This window comes from Anastrepha ludens, chromosome 3, assembly GCF_028408465.1.
Source record: "Anastrepha ludens isolate Willacy chromosome 3, idAnaLude1.1, whole genome shotgun sequence".
NCBI classification, from domain to species: domain Eukaryota; kingdom Metazoa; phylum Arthropoda; class Insecta; order Diptera; family Tephritidae; genus Anastrepha; species Anastrepha ludens.
This window is the reverse complement of record NC_071499.1, coordinates 64,044,928-64,063,566: the sequence shown is the minus strand read 5'-3', so window position 1 is coordinate 64,063,566 and position 18,639 is coordinate 64,044,928. Positions and strand designations below refer to the sequence as shown.

At 39.8% G+C, this 18,639-nt stretch overlaps 1 protein-coding gene across 10 annotated transcripts in view; it reads right to left on the bottom strand.

Annotated features, from left to right (window-relative positions):
• Window positions 1-2,340: 2,340 nt before the first annotated feature.
• LOC128858103 (mucin-2) overlaps window positions 2,341-18,639 on the bottom strand; it is a 58,032-nt gene continuing 41,733 nt past the window's right edge. For 9 of the 10 annotated variants that reach the window (XM_054094085.1, XM_054094082.1, XM_054094084.1 and 6 more), the window contains exons 7-15: window positions 13,035-13,595; window positions 10,052-11,814; window positions 9,538-9,795; window positions 8,965-9,461; window positions 8,451-8,848; window positions 8,085-8,180; window positions 4,365-4,749; window positions 4,203-4,284; window positions 2,341-4,117 (exon numbers count right to left, since the gene is read on the bottom strand). In XM_054094085.1, coding sequence (XP_053950060.1) covers window positions 2,965-4,117; window positions 4,203-4,284; window positions 4,365-4,749; window positions 8,085-8,180; window positions 8,451-8,848; window positions 8,965-9,461; window positions 9,538-9,795; window positions 10,052-11,814; window positions 13,035-13,595 — 5,193 coding nt within the window. In that variant the 3' untranslated portion in view covers window positions 2,341-2,964. The remainder of the gene's footprint in view (window positions 4,118-4,202; window positions 4,285-4,364; window positions 4,750-8,084; window positions 8,181-8,450; window positions 8,849-8,964; window positions 9,462-9,537; window positions 9,796-10,051; window positions 11,815-13,034; window positions 13,596-18,639) is intronic. The other variant, XM_054094090.1, reaches the window with a different exon arrangement.

The following is an 18,639-nucleotide window of genomic DNA, read 5'->3' as shown; positions in this document are numbered from 1 at the left end:
AACTAATTTCTCTTGTCCGATTGATTTTAGATTAATCTTCAAGGACTTGTGATGATCACCGCAAGGGACTTCTGAAGAAACGGACTCCACACAAACAGCGATAACTTTTACAATTATTAATTTGCTGAATTTGTTGAAATTTTGATATGGACAAATCTAAACTTGATGTATTAATGCAATGTTTTTATTTTTGTAAAATAAAGCAATAGACTAGCAAAAAGAAATTATTGAAAATCATCCATTCCCATGGCAGCCGGTTCTACGTTGCTGGAATGACTCGGGGTTTTCCCGACCAAGGGTTGCCGCCGCAGTAAACTAGCACTGTCTAGTGAACAGTGCATCACCCCACCCTTTACGTCACAGGAGCAACTCCTCGCAGCAACCTTGCTCCAAATATTTCTCCTCAGGGCTGGTATTGAATCCAACCCTGGGCCAGAGGTATTTGCTGCGTATGCCATAAACGGCTCCACCCGAACTCCACCTCGGTTAGGTGCAATAAGTGCAACAGGTGGAGCCATCTTAAGACCTGCTCAGGCCTTAAGACTCATAGGGAGTGGTCCACACGGTATGTGGCCACGTGTTGCTCCCGCCAACAGGCTTCTGATGCCTCAACGGCTACTACTCCTCCTGATAGGCCGGCACCACCAACCGCCACCACAACTGGCACAATTACGTTCTGGATATTGTAGCAGGTTAAACTCCTACTTATCCAGAATTGACCCCGACATACCAAACATATCGCACCCTAAATACAAAAGGGTCACAACTCAAAATACTAAGAATTTCAGGAGAGCCGAAAAACGTTTTATGTAAAAATTATTGTAATATTTAAAGAAAATATTGTTCCATCATGAAAATATACAACATTGAAGAAGGTTCTACTATATTTTTTTTCAATTTTATATTATGTTTGCGAAAATAAAACAAAATTTTGATTTATGACTCTTTAACTGAAATTTTTTCGATTAACTAGTGATATTATCTTAAGTTGTGCCTTTTTAACTGATAAAATGTTTTAATTTTATAAGTTTCCTAACCTAATTGAACTCACTTTTCACAACTAAAGAGGCACAATACAAAATAATATACCACGAAATGTATCACTGTTTACAGTTATAGAGGCAGAACTCAAAATAAAACTCTTTATGTGTAATAAAAGTAATCAGCTGTTCTTGAGACCATTAACGCAACTAAAAATAATTCTCTTTAGTTGATCGTGCAAAAGCAACACACTTGACATGGAAATAGACATAACTGTATTTTTCCAGTTAAAGAAGATAGTTATGTGAACGAAATATTTGCAGCAATTAGAAATGTGTACTCTGAATTAATTTATGCAAAAAACTCAGTTTTGGAAAATTTTGAGTTGTGACCCTTTTGTATTTAGGGTGCGATATGTCCAGCATGTGAAGGTACCCCAAACGGCACTAACCACCTTTTCACTAACCAGCCTTTAAAACCTACTCATCTAACACCCCTCTCCCTCTGAACCCAACCCGTCGAAACAGCATGTTTCTGGGCCTACCTTTAGATAAGCCAGACGAAGACGACCGGTGATATACCCTACAATGACGGGGTTTCTATTACTGTTAAAACAACAATAACAACAACAAGTTGAAAATCATCATTTTTCGGGCCTCTGACTACCCCGAACCCCTTAAGAGAAATAAAAATGAAACTATATATATTTTTTATAATATTTTAGCATTGTTTCTATCTTTAATTTATATCCGTTTATTACATTACATAATATGCAAATTAGTTCACTTTTATCTTCTTGTTGTTTCTCGTGTTGCGTGTATGTATCTTACTTATTCACTTCCATCTTAATTTTTATTTTATTTTAACTTTTTTATAAATAATGTAAAGCTACTTAATGATAATAATTTTATAATTATAAATTTAATATATAATTTGTTGCTTTATACCATCATTATACAAATAATACAAATGCTCTAAATATTTATAATATATATACTTTGTTTTAGGTGCAGGTGTGGACATACATAGGTAGATGATGGTGGATAATTTTTGGATAAGTGGATGTGGAAAGGATACACAGGGAGTGTGTGCTCACGATTTACGTACTAGTTAGATTTTTTATGCAATTATTTATATATGAATGTATATAAACCTACGTATGTACTACCAATTTTAATACATTTACAAACTAACTGGTTGCTCGTTCTTTCTGAAAGTTTTTTTATTTTTGTTTTTCTTATTTGCACATGTCATGTTATGTGCTACGTACAAATGTATGTATACGAAGTGTGTTGTCATATATTATGTACGTTCAATTGTAATCAATTCAATTCGACAGGTCGCCTATAATATCTTACATGCTGTCTGTGTGTCCAAAAACCTTTTGTTTGTTTTGTTTTTTGTTGTTTTTTTTTTTGAAGGTTTTCTTCACGTCTTATTTACCACTAAGTTATATCGAGTATGCATAAGTTCGAGTCTGCGATTTTGTATTAATTATGTATGTATGTGACCAAGTTAATGTTTAATTCCTCATATTTTTCCATATACATATCGTCAGTTAAATATACTTGTTTTTAAATATTTTATACAATAAAATTAAAATATGTTTTATACAGTTGCAAAGTCTACGAATCACTTCGCAGAATATTGCCATTTTTAAGAAAGATATTCAAAAGTCTTTATAATTGTTGCTTCTCTCTGCTGCATATACGCTACTTGCATTATTTTCAATGTTAATACATATACATACTACTTTTGAATAAATATTGCATATACATATATACTTGTAAATGTACGAAGATTTGCTGATTTGCTTTATACATGCTTCTACACATTACAGTATACCCAACAATAAAAAGAAATTGGAGTTAAAGCGATCAAGTTTGCACAAACAAAAACACATTTACAAAAATTAGCAAGTTTTGCCCACATGCTTTATCCACCTTTCGCGAATTACACATGCTATGGATTAGTTGTTATTTATCATCGACCCGGTGCCGCTGGCGAAGGCGCTGTTTGCATTCCACCCACTCCTACACCTACATTCGCACCGGGATCTTCCTTCTTTGTGGGGTGATGCACATCAACGGCAATCGGATGTGGCATGCCCCCAAGCGTTGGCGGTTTGCCTATGATCGTGGGTGGCGGTGGCAAATTTGCGGATTGTTGGTGGTGTGGTGACTGTTGAATACGATGATGTGGTGGCGGCGGTGGTGGCCCTAATGGACCTCCCACTGTCGGCGGCGGTATAGGGCTGGGTTCTTTGCCGCGTAGGTGAGCCGCTGACTGCGCTGCATACATACTCAGGGCCACTTTGTGTCTCTCCTCTTCATGGCGCAATGCTTCCATTATGTTATAGCGTAGCATTGGAGCATATGGATCACGATAGGGATCCATTGGCCAACCGGGTGGGCCGGGTGGTCCGAAATGTGTCATTGGTGGTCCGCCTAATGTGGGTGGCATCATTGTGCGGGCGAGATGTGGTGGTGGTGGAGGTCCCACTGCATGCGGCCCATGTCGTCCGGCCATAAAGGATGCATGATGAGCGGCAGCTGCCGCACTTGCCTGCGCTACCGCTATGGATTGATGGTAACGTGGGTCGCCCGCCACGGCGGCAGCCGCTGAAGCGCGCATAATCATTGCATCTTGTTCTTCTTTTGTGCGCGGGTGCTCTTCTTTAATACGTATCTCACCACCGCTAGGCCCGCCCAGCGGATCGTTCATGCTGCGATGTGGAGAACGATCACGTGACGTTGTATTCATTGCAGCAGCGGCAGCAGCCACCTGAGATAATTTATTGTTCTCGTTAATTCGCTGCTGCTGCAACATCCGTTCACGCTCCATTTCCCGTCGCTCCATTTCTCGGCGTTCACGCTCTTTGCGCTCGCGCTCCCGCTCTCGTTCGCGTTCACGCTCCTGTTGTTCACGTTTGATTTTCTCCTCTTTTTCTTTTTGTTCCCGCGCTTCACGTTCGCGACGTTGTCGGTCACGTTCGCGTTGCTCGCGTTCACGCATTTCGCGCTCCCTTTCACGTTCCTCTGCTTCACGACGCGCATTATCCAGTGCCGGATCAGGTTTCAGGGGCCACATAGGAGTGCTGGTAGCACCTGGATGATATGCGACAGTGCGTTGCAATCTGCGGCAAAAGTAAATACATAGTTAATAATGCACAAACGAAGTAATAAAAATCATAGTCGCATTTAAACATAGAAAGTACTTACGGCCGCCACGTGTCACAGCCAAAATGTGATAAGCCGAATCCAAACGGGGCAGCGTAGCGACCGAATGGCGACACTGCTGTGCCTAAAGCGCAATAAATACAAATATTTTATTTAGCATTTACGTGCAATTTAAACGTAGCCTAGAGCCTATAAAGAAATTACCAATATGACTGGGTGGTGCTCCTATGAAACTCGTCGATAACGGCGATGTTTCGAATGGCGAACGACCTGGCAAAGTACCGGCATACGCTGCCATGGCACCAGGTGGCAGCTCTCCCGGGCGATGCAGCATGTGCGGCGATGCGGAGCTAATTGAGAGCGCTGGCGAAGTTTTAAGGCCGCTAAGCGTTACCGATGAAGATGGCGAGGGGCCAACACTGCCAGTCACATTCAAAGACGAAGGAGCACCACTTTGTGATACTCCCACTGGAGTTCCGCCAGCAACGCCGACCTGGCTATTTGCCAACTTGTCAGGATTTTGTTTGTTTTGGTTGTAGTAAATCTCCCACGCGATACGCACATGCATAGCATTCCACCGACCAGTTTTCTATTGAGGAATATGAAAATTGGTTAAATTGGCTTGGTAATGTTCCAAAGAATATACAGAGGCATATGTGTGTTTTAATGTTTATAATTTTTTAATGTGAGGAGGTGAAAATTGCAGCGTAGGAATTGATGGAAACATTTAGTTTTTTAAGAATGATTATGATAAATATGACAGGATATAGTCGCGATTAGTAAATTTGTATATTAAAGCTACGGAGGTTTCAAACTTTTCTCTTAATAGTAAGTAACCAATAATAATTTTTAGTTAAAAAAAAATTAATAATAAAATAAAAAATAATAATTAAAACATGATCAATTTTCTGTACCCTGGTGCAGCACTACACAAAAAAAAATCCCGTAACAGTATGCAATATTTCAAAATTTAGATTCAATTGCTTTTTTGTAAATAAAAATTGCTTAAATTGCTGGTCCTTTACACTGCAGTAGGCTAAACAATCTACGTATATTTATTTCAGGGGATTGCTGTGACAGTCCTTGCCAGTTATAAATCCATGTCGGTCCGATAATTTAGACCCGATCGACGCATAAACGCCCATAACGTGGAATAGACTAGATAACGTAGAAGGTAGCGAGGACAACTATTAAATTATTTTTTATAAACAATGAACAATTTGGTATAAAAGGTCTACTTAGGTAAATTAGTGTAAAATAATTTTTTATTTTACAACTTATTAGCTTATTTCCACCTGAACTTAACTGTATTTAAGAACTCTGTCAAGGTTCAGAAATATAATATTAATAGTGGTATTAGGAGCTGCGAAGCGAATTTTGAAGCATCATGAGGGACTTACTTGTATTTGCTGTTGGCATGCCAAAAACAAAACAATTATACTTGGCAAAAGTGTTCATCCAAATTCGACAAATTTGGCATTTCAAAGCAAAATTATTCTAAATAAGAAGTCTAAGTCTTGAACAATCGCTCACAGTGATGATACCTAAAATTTATTCTCGCTTCTCGTTTGCGCATTGAGGCAAATGCATATTTGCTTTGCGACTCATAATCCAACTCTTAAGTGTTTCCATCGCAGTTGTTTACATTTTTGTCTGTTCCTTTACACTTAGCTTGATGAAAAGATTTCTGAGGGCTAGCCATATGAGACCGTTAACTAGCGCTCAACGAATTTGAAATAATCAGCTGATGATCTGACGTAATCGGGGTCATAACAACGGTCTGTGTACGAAAAAGCTGAGATTGTGTCGGTGATATACGAAAAAAAAAAATCGACACGTCTGAACATCGAATATTTGGAAGAGTGTGTGAATACGTGTGAAATGAGCGGGAAAATTCTGCATTTCGTTTTTCACCATAGCTGAACGGCAGATCTGGTAATCTATTATCCTTGACACTTAGGTCTAAAACCTTAGGAACTGTCTAATAATAATTTTACTCTCATAAGGTACAGAACGGGAGACGGGAGATCAACTACAAATTTGTACAGGGACGGAAAAACCACTTTTCCAGTCAAAACGTCACACTTCCAGAGTCTTCATTAGAGCCCCATTGATTTGCTCCACTGACAAAAATTTATATATTTTTGTGACAATTCAAACCTAGCCCTAGTAAGAGCTTAGGATGTTTGTTTTAAGGTTTACTGCCTATACAGCATCTGTGGCCTTCTCGTGACACAAAAGCAAGACAATAGAAGCAGGTATGGCAGCAGCTATGGCAATAGTTTTGACTGCTGGGTTGTATCTGTTGAAAAATTGCTTTTGTAATTCAATCGAAACTTTTGGTGGCTATATATTACAATTTTGTTTTTAAATGCTCGTCTATACCCGTTCTTGTAAAATAATGAGTGAGCAATGGGGCGAGCAATAATTTTTGAAAATGAATACCTACGAGCCTTACAAAAACAAAACAAGCGTGCGAGCATAAACTTGGGGTATCACTGATTAATTTAGTTTTATCGCTATCTGATTTTGTTGATTTAATTTGACACTTTTCCTTAAATTGCCAGAAGAAAAATGTCGAACTAAGTCTTGTAACTTCTGAATAGGAAGAGTTCTTCAGTTAAGCTCTCAAAAGTTCTCCAGATATAGTTTTTTTGATTAAAGGAACGACCTGCTGTACATTACGTAATTATTCTGTATAATTCGAGCTTTGCTGACAACAGATGGCTACCAGAACTGTGTGCATTTTAATTTATAATTTTTTTATTTTTTTATACTACATGCTGGAAATATAGGAAAAAGCACTATCCTACAGCAAAATTCTACTATAAAAAATATAACTAATAAACCCTAGTTTTTGGCTCTACGCCCAAAGGTATCCATATCCAATTGTAACGGGGCTATCACTGTGAACATAACATTTTCTGATAGGCTAGCAAAATTAACTTAACTCTACTCTGAATTAGAGTTTGCATACTTTGATACATGGCATGGAAATTTGGACTTTAAATGTGATGTTTAACCGTAAATTGTAGCCAAGCCTCGGTGGAAACAGGCTATAAAGTTTGAACATTTAATTTTGTGCTTTTATATAAGAACTAAAAAGTAAAGGAATAATTTCACACTGTAGAACAAACATAAAAAAATTAGATAACACGGAAAATTTCGTGAGAAATATATGTATGTACGCTTGCAACTTTTCTATATCATTCTATCATTTTGAATGGCTTGACTCCTTCGTTCGGCAATAAAATGGTAAATGTTTGCGCCGGAACCGGGCAAAACTTCTATTCAGGGCTATGCGAGGATCGCAAACAAACGAAAAAAAACTTAAGTGGTAAATCGCTAAGCTTTTAGTCTTTACATACCATATCGCTCATTTGCTGCAACAAAAATTTGTTTATTATTTTATTTTTTAGATAAGTATGCAGTAATGACCAACAGCTCGTCTTTTATGATGTGTAACAAGTTCTTGGCGATATCTTTTAACAGAATTTCATTAAATGCAAATGTACTTTTACTTATAGAAACAAAGTTAATTGAAAATCTTGAAGCCGTCCATCCAGCAAACGAGCGATATGTTATCTTCTGTCACGAGTTATTCAAAATTGTTTACATTTAACAAATTACTAAAATTCTACAACAATACTAAACTCGTTCGGGCCATTTAGTGAATGTAAATAGCACTTACTCAGGTTTTTCATGCCTATTCTCCCAAAAAATGAGAAACCAAAAAACAAAAAAAAAATAAGACATTTACGAATTTCTTTATTGCGTAAATGTTTTTCTTAGTCTCTCAAATAGAGCCATATTTCATTAGTTATTACTCCGGACCTACTCTCTAATCTACATACTTCTTACATAATATTTTCCAAATGTTCAGATTTCTACGTATGGTCTTCAGAACAAAAAAAAAAAACATACCGTAAACCTCGCAGATTTAGAGGAATCAAGATTCGTTGGTGGATTGTTTGAGTTCGTGGCATTGGTGTTAGCGGAGGGCGATGATGGCGGTGGCGGCTAAATTATTGGATTGATTGGTTGGTGGGATACGAAACGTAACATGATGATGATTGTTAACATGAAAACGAGAAATAGTGTTAGAGGAACGCATGTTGCTTGGCGGATAGTTGATGTTGATTAGTGGATTTAATATTTGTGTATAATTGTATTGTAGGTATATGTATGTATGTATGCATGTGATCAAGCATTAGGAAAAACATTTGAATTAAGTAGTTGTGCCCAGTGGCTGATGCAGTACATGTAGAAATATAAGTAGTATTGCTTTACCTTTGGCGCGAACGAAGTGAGGTGTCCGGGCGGCATGAAGGGCGTTGCTCCGCCCAGCCCTGGATGCAGCAATCCCGAATTATATCCCGGATAGCCAGGCAAACCAATGCCGGTGCGATAGAACGGTGTTTCCACTGCCGCAATTTTTGGAATGTCTTTGAATAACTGCGGAAAAATAGGTGCCGGTGCTGGGGGCGGTGCAGCTGGAAGTGCTGCCGGCAAAGCGGCCGGAATAAGCTGTTGATGCTGATGTAGGTGAGTATGTTGGTGCTGATGATGGTGCAGCTCCTGACGTAAATATGTGGAGGGTGGTGGTGGTGCCGGCGGTTGTACAGCCAAACCAGATCGATCGAGAAACCTGCTGTCCAATTCGCGCCTCAACAGATCTGCTTGATCATCTAACGTACCAAAAGGTCAGTACAATATGATTCCAAGGTAAGGATAGGGGAGTAAAGATTGAAAAATGTGTGTGTGTAATAACAATTCCAAAATATTAATTAATAAGCGTAATTACTTTTACTGGTTTGAAATAGAGATTCGGCCGAGAAAGGATGTGGTGCTGATGTTGTTACCGGCGTACTGGTTGCTGTTGTCACAGTCGTCTGTGTGGTCGATATTGACGATGACGATGACGATGTAGTACCAACTGCCGCTGACGCAACTCCAACTATCGTACCAGTGCCCGATGATACCATTGATGCAGTTTGCGAAGTCGCGGGGCTGCTCATAGAAGAAGCGGACACTGTGGGTGGAGGAGGTGGCAATGGAGTAATGAAAAATGGAGGCTGAAATGTAGAAACGGATCCAGCTACAGCATGAGTTGCTTGGGGTGAAGCTGAATTAGCAGGCATAGAAGCAGCAACTGCCGCAGCATTTGAAGCAGCCGACACACCAACCACATTTAATGAAGCCTGAGGTGTCGCCGGCGGCGGGGTTGGACGCGTTGCCAGACTGGATGATGATGACGTGCTGATCGTCGTCGTCGTTGATGGAGTTAATTGCAGAGATGAACTAAAGTATTAATGTTATTATGTGTCAAAAATAATTTGAAAGCGGCATAATGAGTTTTTTTTTTGCTTTGGTTTACCTGGGCCACAATGTGTTTTTTGGTGGATAGGGTAGACTAGGCGGCGTAGCAATGTGTTGTTGGTGCGGTGATGCCATTGTGGTCGTTGGAAGCGAATGCATTGTATGCATACCAGAAACCGTGCTGCTATAGGGCACCGGCATGGCTGGCCCTACACCGCTGCTACTGACAGCAGTTGTTATGTACGGTGAAGCACCAGTTTGTAAGCTGTTACTGCCGCTGCTGTGAGTATTGATGGATGGCGCGGAGCGCGGTATACTGGAATGAATAATTTACGCATCATATAGTCAAATGTTAAAAATCGTACAGTATTTTATGTAAGTGCAGGAAATTAAGTGCGTGATCGGTTCGATATTCAATATTATAGCCATATACGATGACATTCTGAAAGTTCGAGTTCTGAGTTGAATTTTTAAGGTGAAAAACACTTCACTAATATTAAGTTATCGCATATGTATAAATTGCACATCAATCGGTAGGAAAACAAGTGTAGTAATAGATATTTGAATAGTACCTGTATGCGATATCGCGCTCCCTGCTGGGATTTTCATTTTTAGGGGAGATAACTCTCTGAATCACAGATGAAGAAGCAGGACCACCAATCAACGGCAGGGCAGAATTATTACCGCTATTCGTGTTGGCAGTACTGGGAGAAATGCCGCGCAGCATTGCATGCTGTGGATGCATAAGCATATGCGGTATGGGCGCCATGTGTTGGCCCGCCGCTACCGCTCCGACATGGCTCGGTGGCGGTGGTAGATGTGGATGTGAAAGCATATGTGGAGGTGGTGGTGGTAGTAGCTGTGAACCCTCGCCACGCTGCAGTTGAACTGCTGTATTGCTAACACCCATCGCTCCGCCGGTGCCACTGTTGTTCCCTCCGCTACTGTTATTGCCACTGTTATTACTTTGACTGCTTAAAGCCGTTGGATTTGCAATAGTTGCCGTTGTTGTTGTATTTGTATTATTGCCGCTACTGCCGCTGCTGCTGCTATAACCATGGCCGATGCTCATCTGCAATCCTACACCAGTTGGCACTGGTTGTGGCGGTCCATGTGGGCTTGCCCCATAGGGTAAGTGGTGTAGTAAATGAGGTGCTTGCCCAGGTGGCAGACCTGGACCTGAACCTGGCAGCATACCCTGTAGTGGCAACTGGACAGAAGCTAAATTCGACGGCGGTGGCGGTGGTGGTGCAGCAATTGTTGTACCGCTACTACTGCTAACAGGCGCCGTCGAGACCGAAGTAGCGCTGGTCACTGGAGTCACCGGTCGCATGCCGGCTGCAACTACTTTAGGCGAAGGTGTTATTTCCCTGCCAGTGCGTGTATCTATTGTGCGAGGAGATGCATTGGGTGATGGCACGGCAGGTGGAAGATAAGGACTGTGTGGCAGGCCGCTGTATGGCGCATATAGGGGATATCCCGGGTACGGCGTGCGATAGGGCGAATGAATTAACATTGGAGCCATGCCATTTGGTACACCACTCATCATCGGAGGTCCGCCTGGAATAGCAATCGCTGCATTGCCCTGTGTAAATATGCCGTGGTTTGGTGCCGACACACCACTTTGCATTGTGCTTGCAGTTGTTGCGCTGACCATGTAAGGACCTTTCGGCATGTTTGCCATGGTTGCTGGTGCCATTGATGCTGACGAGGCCGCCATTGTAACTGGTAAAGACATCGTTACATTTGCATTGGTAATAGGTCCCGGAATGCCAGATGTTGATGCGGTTGAAGTCGATGCAAGCGGCACCACGGAGATAGACGCCCCACTAGTTACTGGTGCCATATGAGCCATATGAGGTGAAATGCGAACGCTATTTTGCGCGTTCGCGTTTCCCGGTAGGAAAGCGGGTATAAAGCCATTTATTACGGGTGGTGGCGCCCCAATACTTTTTGGTACGTCTGCCGCACCCGTCATCTCTCCTGATTTGACACCAACACTAGGATTTGTAGCTGATACTGATGAAAAACTACTTTGCAAATGGTGCATAGGTGGTGCAGGACCCAGTCTGCTGCCTACTCCGAAGCCACCCATAACAGGCGTTGAGGTTACCGTAGTGGTAATTGGACCAGACATCATTGAGATCGGTGCTACCGAACATTGCACACTATTACCTTGTGTTGGAGGCAAATTCTTTGCGTGAATAGAGGCATTGATTGGCGACGCAACGAGATGTCCGCCAACTGGATTTGCTGCTAGCTTCGGACCGAACGGGCTCTCAATAATTTGCTGTGGGACTGAAGATGGGACCATATTTCTGGTTTCCGTAGATACCTGCAAAATTATTAAAAAAAAATAAAAAACGGTTAAATTAACGGTTTAATAACGATAAACAACAACTTATAAGGGCGATAAAGTTCTACAATTTGTACGCACTTGGTTTTATATGATATATGAACGATCCCATGGCAAGTGATCAAAAAGTTTTGGATATGGTTTTTAAAAATTAGTTTATTTGTACACTTGAGTATAATAAGAAGTGAACCGAGCAACTTTAATAATTTTCAGATTTATTCTATGCTGAAAATTTGGTGTAGAGTTTTTTGAAGTCAAATATCTGCGCACCTTTTTAGGTTTATAGAGTAAATATAACTTTTTTTGTTGTAATTGTGGATTTATTTAGAGAAATTTGAAGATCCCTTGCAGTGATGGTGAAAATATTTTTAATGCTGTGGCCAATATCAGACCGTTAGCTGGCTCTAAGCCATTTTGACAGAATCAGTGGATGGGCTGACGTAGCAGGAGTTATGAATAGAAAAAAAGTAGAAATAGGTTAGTGACATATGAAAAAAAAATAGCACAATGCCACTTCGTTGCCGTCTGAACATCGACTGATTAGACGAATGTGTGAATATGAGTGAAATGATCGTGCAGAATTCGGCTGGGGAATCACCCCCATTACGTGGCAGCCGAAGTTCCCTCACAATTTTGTTTTCTACAGTTATTGGCCAAACCTCATTCTTGTGAAAAAGCGAAAAAGACCAGAGAGGTAATCGCACGCTAAAGATCAAAGGCGCTCCATCTGGTGGTTGAGAAATTTTCGAAATATAGAAGCTGAAAAGCAAGGGAGAAAGGAAAACACCTTTGCTGCACCACTTGCTTTATCCTCCTCTCTTTTGAGATTTGATCTCAAATACCTATAATATTATTGACGACTACATAGCTAATTTGCGGACCACCTCTCCAGAGTCCAATATCAAATAGTAGTGAAGCATGGCTAACTTTGTATAGATCCAACGCTACTAGGACAGTTCTCTCGCAGTCCATTAAACAGGTTCAGTTTACTGCGGCGGCAGCACTTAGTCAAGGAAAATCTGAATCACTACGGTACGTAGAACCGTCTGCCAAAACAATAACTAAGAGCAAACGTTGAATTCGGATCTTACATTTTTTTTTTTGTATTAATATGAACTTTAGTGGAACCATTGCAGAACTACTTATGAAAATGATAAATTTACTTAAAGAATATATGTTTTTAAATAGTATTCGCTTACCTGATGCGATGCTGTGGAGAAAGATGGAGGCAAATTGGGCTGAACGCTTGCCACAGATAGTTGCTGTTGTGGAGGAAGCAGTTGCTGATGTTGTTGTATTGGTTGTGCATTTGAACCAGACGAAGACTTTTCACTAGTAATCGTAGCCGCATGTACAGATGTTGCAGGCCCACTTGTACTAGACGGCTGAACCATCGGTGATAGAACACCCGATCCCGGCACAACATCCACCGAATGAGCAGTAGTTTGACTACTACTCTTTCCCAATGGGACATTATCTTTATTCTGTTGTCCCAATCCAGCAGGGGACATTCCTGACACTCCACTCCCAATTCCACCCACTCCAATTGACGGGCCCACGCCCACACCAGGCCCCGGGCCCGCACCCGCAGAAACGATTGGTGCCGGAAAACTCTCATTGTTTTCACTTTTAACGTTAACACCTGTCGCTTGCTGTGGATAATCTGATGATTTACGTGGTGTTGTTGGGCTCGGAGTCGCATTTGCGATGTGTTGAGTAGGAGTCGAAGGAAAAACTATAGGTCCCAACCTTTCAGAGCCCTGTAAAGAAAACGATGAGATGCACATGCCGTTAGAAAAAAGATTTTCTTTTACAAACGATTTAGAAATCTATAAATATCTTAAAATTTTTATATCCACGAGGACTTGTACACAGCACAAAAGAATCGAGATAGATAAATATATACATATATACACCAAAATACTCAGAATGATGAGGCGAAGTCGACCTCCCGCCCGTGTGCTCGATAACTCGAGCAACAATTAATATAGTTCAATGGAACTTGTTGCACATTACTCTTTACCGACCTCTTTATCCGACAAGAACCACACCCATATAAGCGCTTGGTGCGGACCAAATTATCACTTCCTTACTCATTTAAATAAAAATTTACATTTAATAACATCATATAAAAAAGGGTAAATAATTATAATCATATTAAATATGGAGAAATTTCATTCAAATTACTTCCACGGTTGGCCTTACAGTAGCCCAGACTGTTAACCCAATTTTTCAGTACATTTTCGAGAGTGTCAACATTCATCTCACCAAATTCAATTTCGACTTTACGTTTCAACTCTTAAATCACCTCTGAAAAGTTGGTGTAGTATTTTTCCTTAACACCCCCCAAAATATTGTCTAGTCCAGTCGAATTGTAGCTTGTAGAGATCCAATTGACATCGGCTGTCTATTTAATGAAGATCCCAACTTTTTTAAAGAAAAAAGAACAACTCGCTTTGTAAATATCTGACCATAGGTTATACTTCTGGCACTTCACGGAGGTAATTTTAGCTGCTAAAGACACAAACAATATACGGATACCATATACACGATACCCTCTTCCAAGGTGCTATATGCCCTAAATAGCCTCAGATTACGTTCAAGCAGGCACCTAATTGGCAATTAGGAACATTTTAGCAATTTAAGCCTAACACATGGGCTGAAAAGTCCCGGGCCTAACACATATATGGCACTAGTTTTATTGCTTTCACCTCTTTTTCAGTTAGTACTAACCTTAAAAATACAGCTTTTAAAATTTCATGATATTCTATTTATTAGTTCGTAAATAATTGTGCTAAGAGAGACGCTACTTTTGATATTCTCAATATTCTCAAAACAATGGATCAAAAAGTATTTTGTATTTTAATTTTAAACTTCTTCTTGTTGGGGAAAAATATCGTTCAGGCAAAGCAAAGGCTTGAACAGTGTCATGCAGACTCCGTTCCATCAAAAACAACAATAAAACGATGGTTGGCTGACCTCCATCGAGGACATAGAGACACTGCACAGCGCAGTGGACATCCAAACGAGACGGTAACACAAGAAACATCAAAAAATCCAGAAAATGGTTTTGATTGATCGAAAAGTGAAGTGGGTTTTAAATTGCATGAACGTTTGACTATGAGAAAGCTCTGTTCATAGTGGGTGCCGCGTTTACTCACTGTTGACCAAAAACAAGAACGTGTTCCTGATTCTGAACTTCGAGTTGCTTCCACATCCACTGTATTTGACAGATTTGGCTCTTAGCGACTCCTGCCTGTTCGTAGACCTAAAAAAATGCTCGCCGGTAAGAAATTTCGCTGGAATCAAGAGGTTATCGCTGAAACTGAGGTCTATTTTAAGGCAAAAGATAAATCGTTCTACAAAAGTGGTATTGAAATGTAAGAGCGGCGCTGGAATGGTTGCGTTGTTCTTGATGGAAATTACGTTGATGAATAAAGCTAACTTTGAACAAAAAAACGTGGTTTCTTTCTCAGTCATCAAAACTGTCACTATCGTGCGTAGGATAAAATATATAAAAAACCTGCTGGTTCCTCTGGCAGTGACACTGAGAGATTGAATCTAAGAACTGAAATTCTTTCTGACTCTACCGTCGTCACACCTTGAAAGTTTACATTATAAGGAAGATAAGACTTCATCGCTAATGGCCCCTAATGTCTTTGAATGAAAACGTGACTCTTTTACTATACCTGAGCGTGTTGTATCGCTCAGAACGACAGACAGGCTCGCGACAGCCTTGTAGTTACGAACAAATTTGGGCGGCTATATGCCGACACTCCTCCCCAAAGAGTTGATTTCCACAATTTGGATCATCATGTTCTGGCATTAAACAATTCATGATGACTGGCCAAATGTTGCTGAAGAGAAAAGTCAACACAGTTTACCATTCGCTTCTGTCAAATCAAAGTTATCGATACCAATAGCTCTCATACAGCTAAAAAAACAAAAAAAAAACACCCGATACCAGCATACCCGTAAAGGCTTATTTACCTCAGTTGTTTGAATATACGGGTTTTCAAATAAGAGGTGTTATTTTGATATTCAAAGAAAAATGCTGTTTTTTAATACCTATAAATGATCGCATGTTTATTTCATTACAAAGAGGAGGGTATGCCGTTAATATTGGAAAATAACATCAGGCAAATGACCACCATGACCACGCTTTCATGAAATTTTCCATAACCGAATTGCAAAGTGGCTGCCCTATGTCCTCCATAGCCTCACGAATTCCATCTTCGAGGTCTTAAATCGACCCTGGGCTGTTGGCGTAGACCTTCTCTTTCACGTGGCCCCAGAGAAAAAAGTCATAAGGTGTTAAACCACAAATTCTCGGTGGCCAATTGTGATCACCTCTTCGAGAGATAACACGGTCCGGAAACTTTTCCCGTAAAAGATCAATGGTTTCGTTGATTGTGTGGCAGTAGCGCCGACTTGTACAAAATAAACGTTGTTCAGATCAATACCATCCAACTCCGGCTATGAAAAATCATTAATCATCTCTCGATAGCGCAATCACGCACGAAATAACACCTGTTATTGGAAAACCCTTTAGTACGTAGTTAAGTGGGCGAGTGATTTCAATTAAAGATCAATAAGATAGTTTATCTCCCAGCGAGATATACATTCATATATAGCATACTTTACGAAGACCCGAAGCACAGTGTTTCGCTTCCATATAAAATGTAAGCAAAAATAGAATTATCGACGGATTAAATGAAAATTTGTATCTTTCTGAATTTGAGAATGCAGAATTCAAAAATAAAATTTCAATTTTGATAACTTTCATGCATTAACTGCAAAGGCAGTTTTGGTGGAAAATTAGTTTTCTTTAAAAAAAAAACAAAACTAGCGTAGTCAAGAAAATTGTATATAAAACTTCACGTCACTAAAACTAGTTTTATTTTAACACAAGAATATAAAAAATAAAAGACGTATATTTTTATTTATTCAATTAAAAATTACCATTTTTGAAAAGTTATAAAAAAAATGTCGGCTTCATTTCTTTTAGTTTAAAAATTATATATATATATATATATATATAATTGGCGCGTACACCCTCTTTGGGTCTTTGGCTGAGCTCCTCCTCCTATTCGTGGTGTGCGTCTTGATGTTATTCCACAAATGGAGGGACCTATAGTTTCAAGCCGACTCGAACGGCAGATATTTTTATGAGGAGCTTTTTCATGGCAGAAATACACTCGGAGGTTTACCATTGCCTGCCGAGGGGCGACCGCTTTTAGTTTTGATCTGAAAAATTACCTTTACAAAAATACCAAACACGTTCTCAAAGCAGACAATGAATTTTGTTGATTTTTGCGTACTAAGGCGACACTGTGCGAAAGGGTGGCGACATTTCCCGCTGCACCAGGAATTCTCTAACAAACCCTGATTTGTTCTACAATTTGATTTCTTTCCTCCAAATCTTTCGCTTCATTATACAGTCTGTCTAATAGAAGCGTGACCGCCAAAAATCAAACGTAGACTTCCGTTATAAAAATGCTGCTAAATAGGCGTATTCTCTTCGAAATACGCGTTGTGCAATTTGTTAGCTTGTGAGAAATTTATAAAGCGTATGTTGTTTTTACAAAATGAGATCCGCGTTTGAAAAACAATTTGAAGCAGTGTTCTTATATACACACCCCAAAGGTCCAACAGAAAGACGTGCATCTGTATCAACGGTATACCGAAGCTAGAAATGCTGATGACTTTTCCTGACAAAGCCTATAAAAATACCTCTCCCAAGCAAGATCAGAAGATCACTGATATTTTTGTGACAAAGCCGTGCTTATCAGTGCATGAAGCTGAAGCAGTTTTAGGGTAAAGTGGTGTTAATATATCCACAGACACGACTACGTGCAGAAGCCCCTTAATTCTGGAACGCATTGAAAAAATCGCTGCTCTCAATATAACACATTGAAAAAAAACTTGCATGGACTGATGTAAATTCAGAACGGAGCGTAATTTTCACGGATGAATCCTTCTTTTGGGCGAATAGTTGCATATGTCGGTCCTGGTGTACTGCTGATAATCGGCAACTTCAACGAACTGTTAAGCATCCGGTTAAAGTGCATGTTTGAGGATACTTTGATTTGACCGTTTGTGTTTACCGCCAATTTAATTACAGTTTTGATGGATACAAATTGCCAAAAAGCATTATTACCATCAGCTCTTAAGATCTTTAAAAGAACCCACGCATCGAAGCCGAAGATGTACAGAGTGGATCAACAACAAAGTGGGATTGAAAATTTTTCACAGTCTCTGATGTCAATCCCATTGAAAATGTTTGGGTAATTATCAAATTAAAACTCAAAGGAAAACAAATGTTGGGGGTCAAACAGTTATCAAGCCGAATCCGGCTGATTTGAAGCCGATTACCTCCACAACTTGCGCAGAAATTAACACGAAACATTCGAAGATGTGAAGCGTTTATAACTGATGATGGTGACTATACACTTTATTGAATATATACGAGTAGTGTTGCGTATAATAAATATAAATCCATACAATGCAGTTTATTAGAATCGAATTGGTCAAATAAATTCTAAGTTATGGCGGTTTCGCTTTCAGATGACAGACTGTATACTGACACAGTTATGGAATCTATGCTGACAAAAAAAACTTTTGTAAAAAATAAAAACTATCTCATGAAATGATTGCATTTTCGGAACAATGTAACATAACAGAATTCATTCACAATACATGACACATTTAACTTATTCTTTAAAAGCACAAGACGAATATATCCGCGATTGTTTTACCCACGAATCCGGATTTTTTCTTGGCGGCCCTAATATACATATAGTT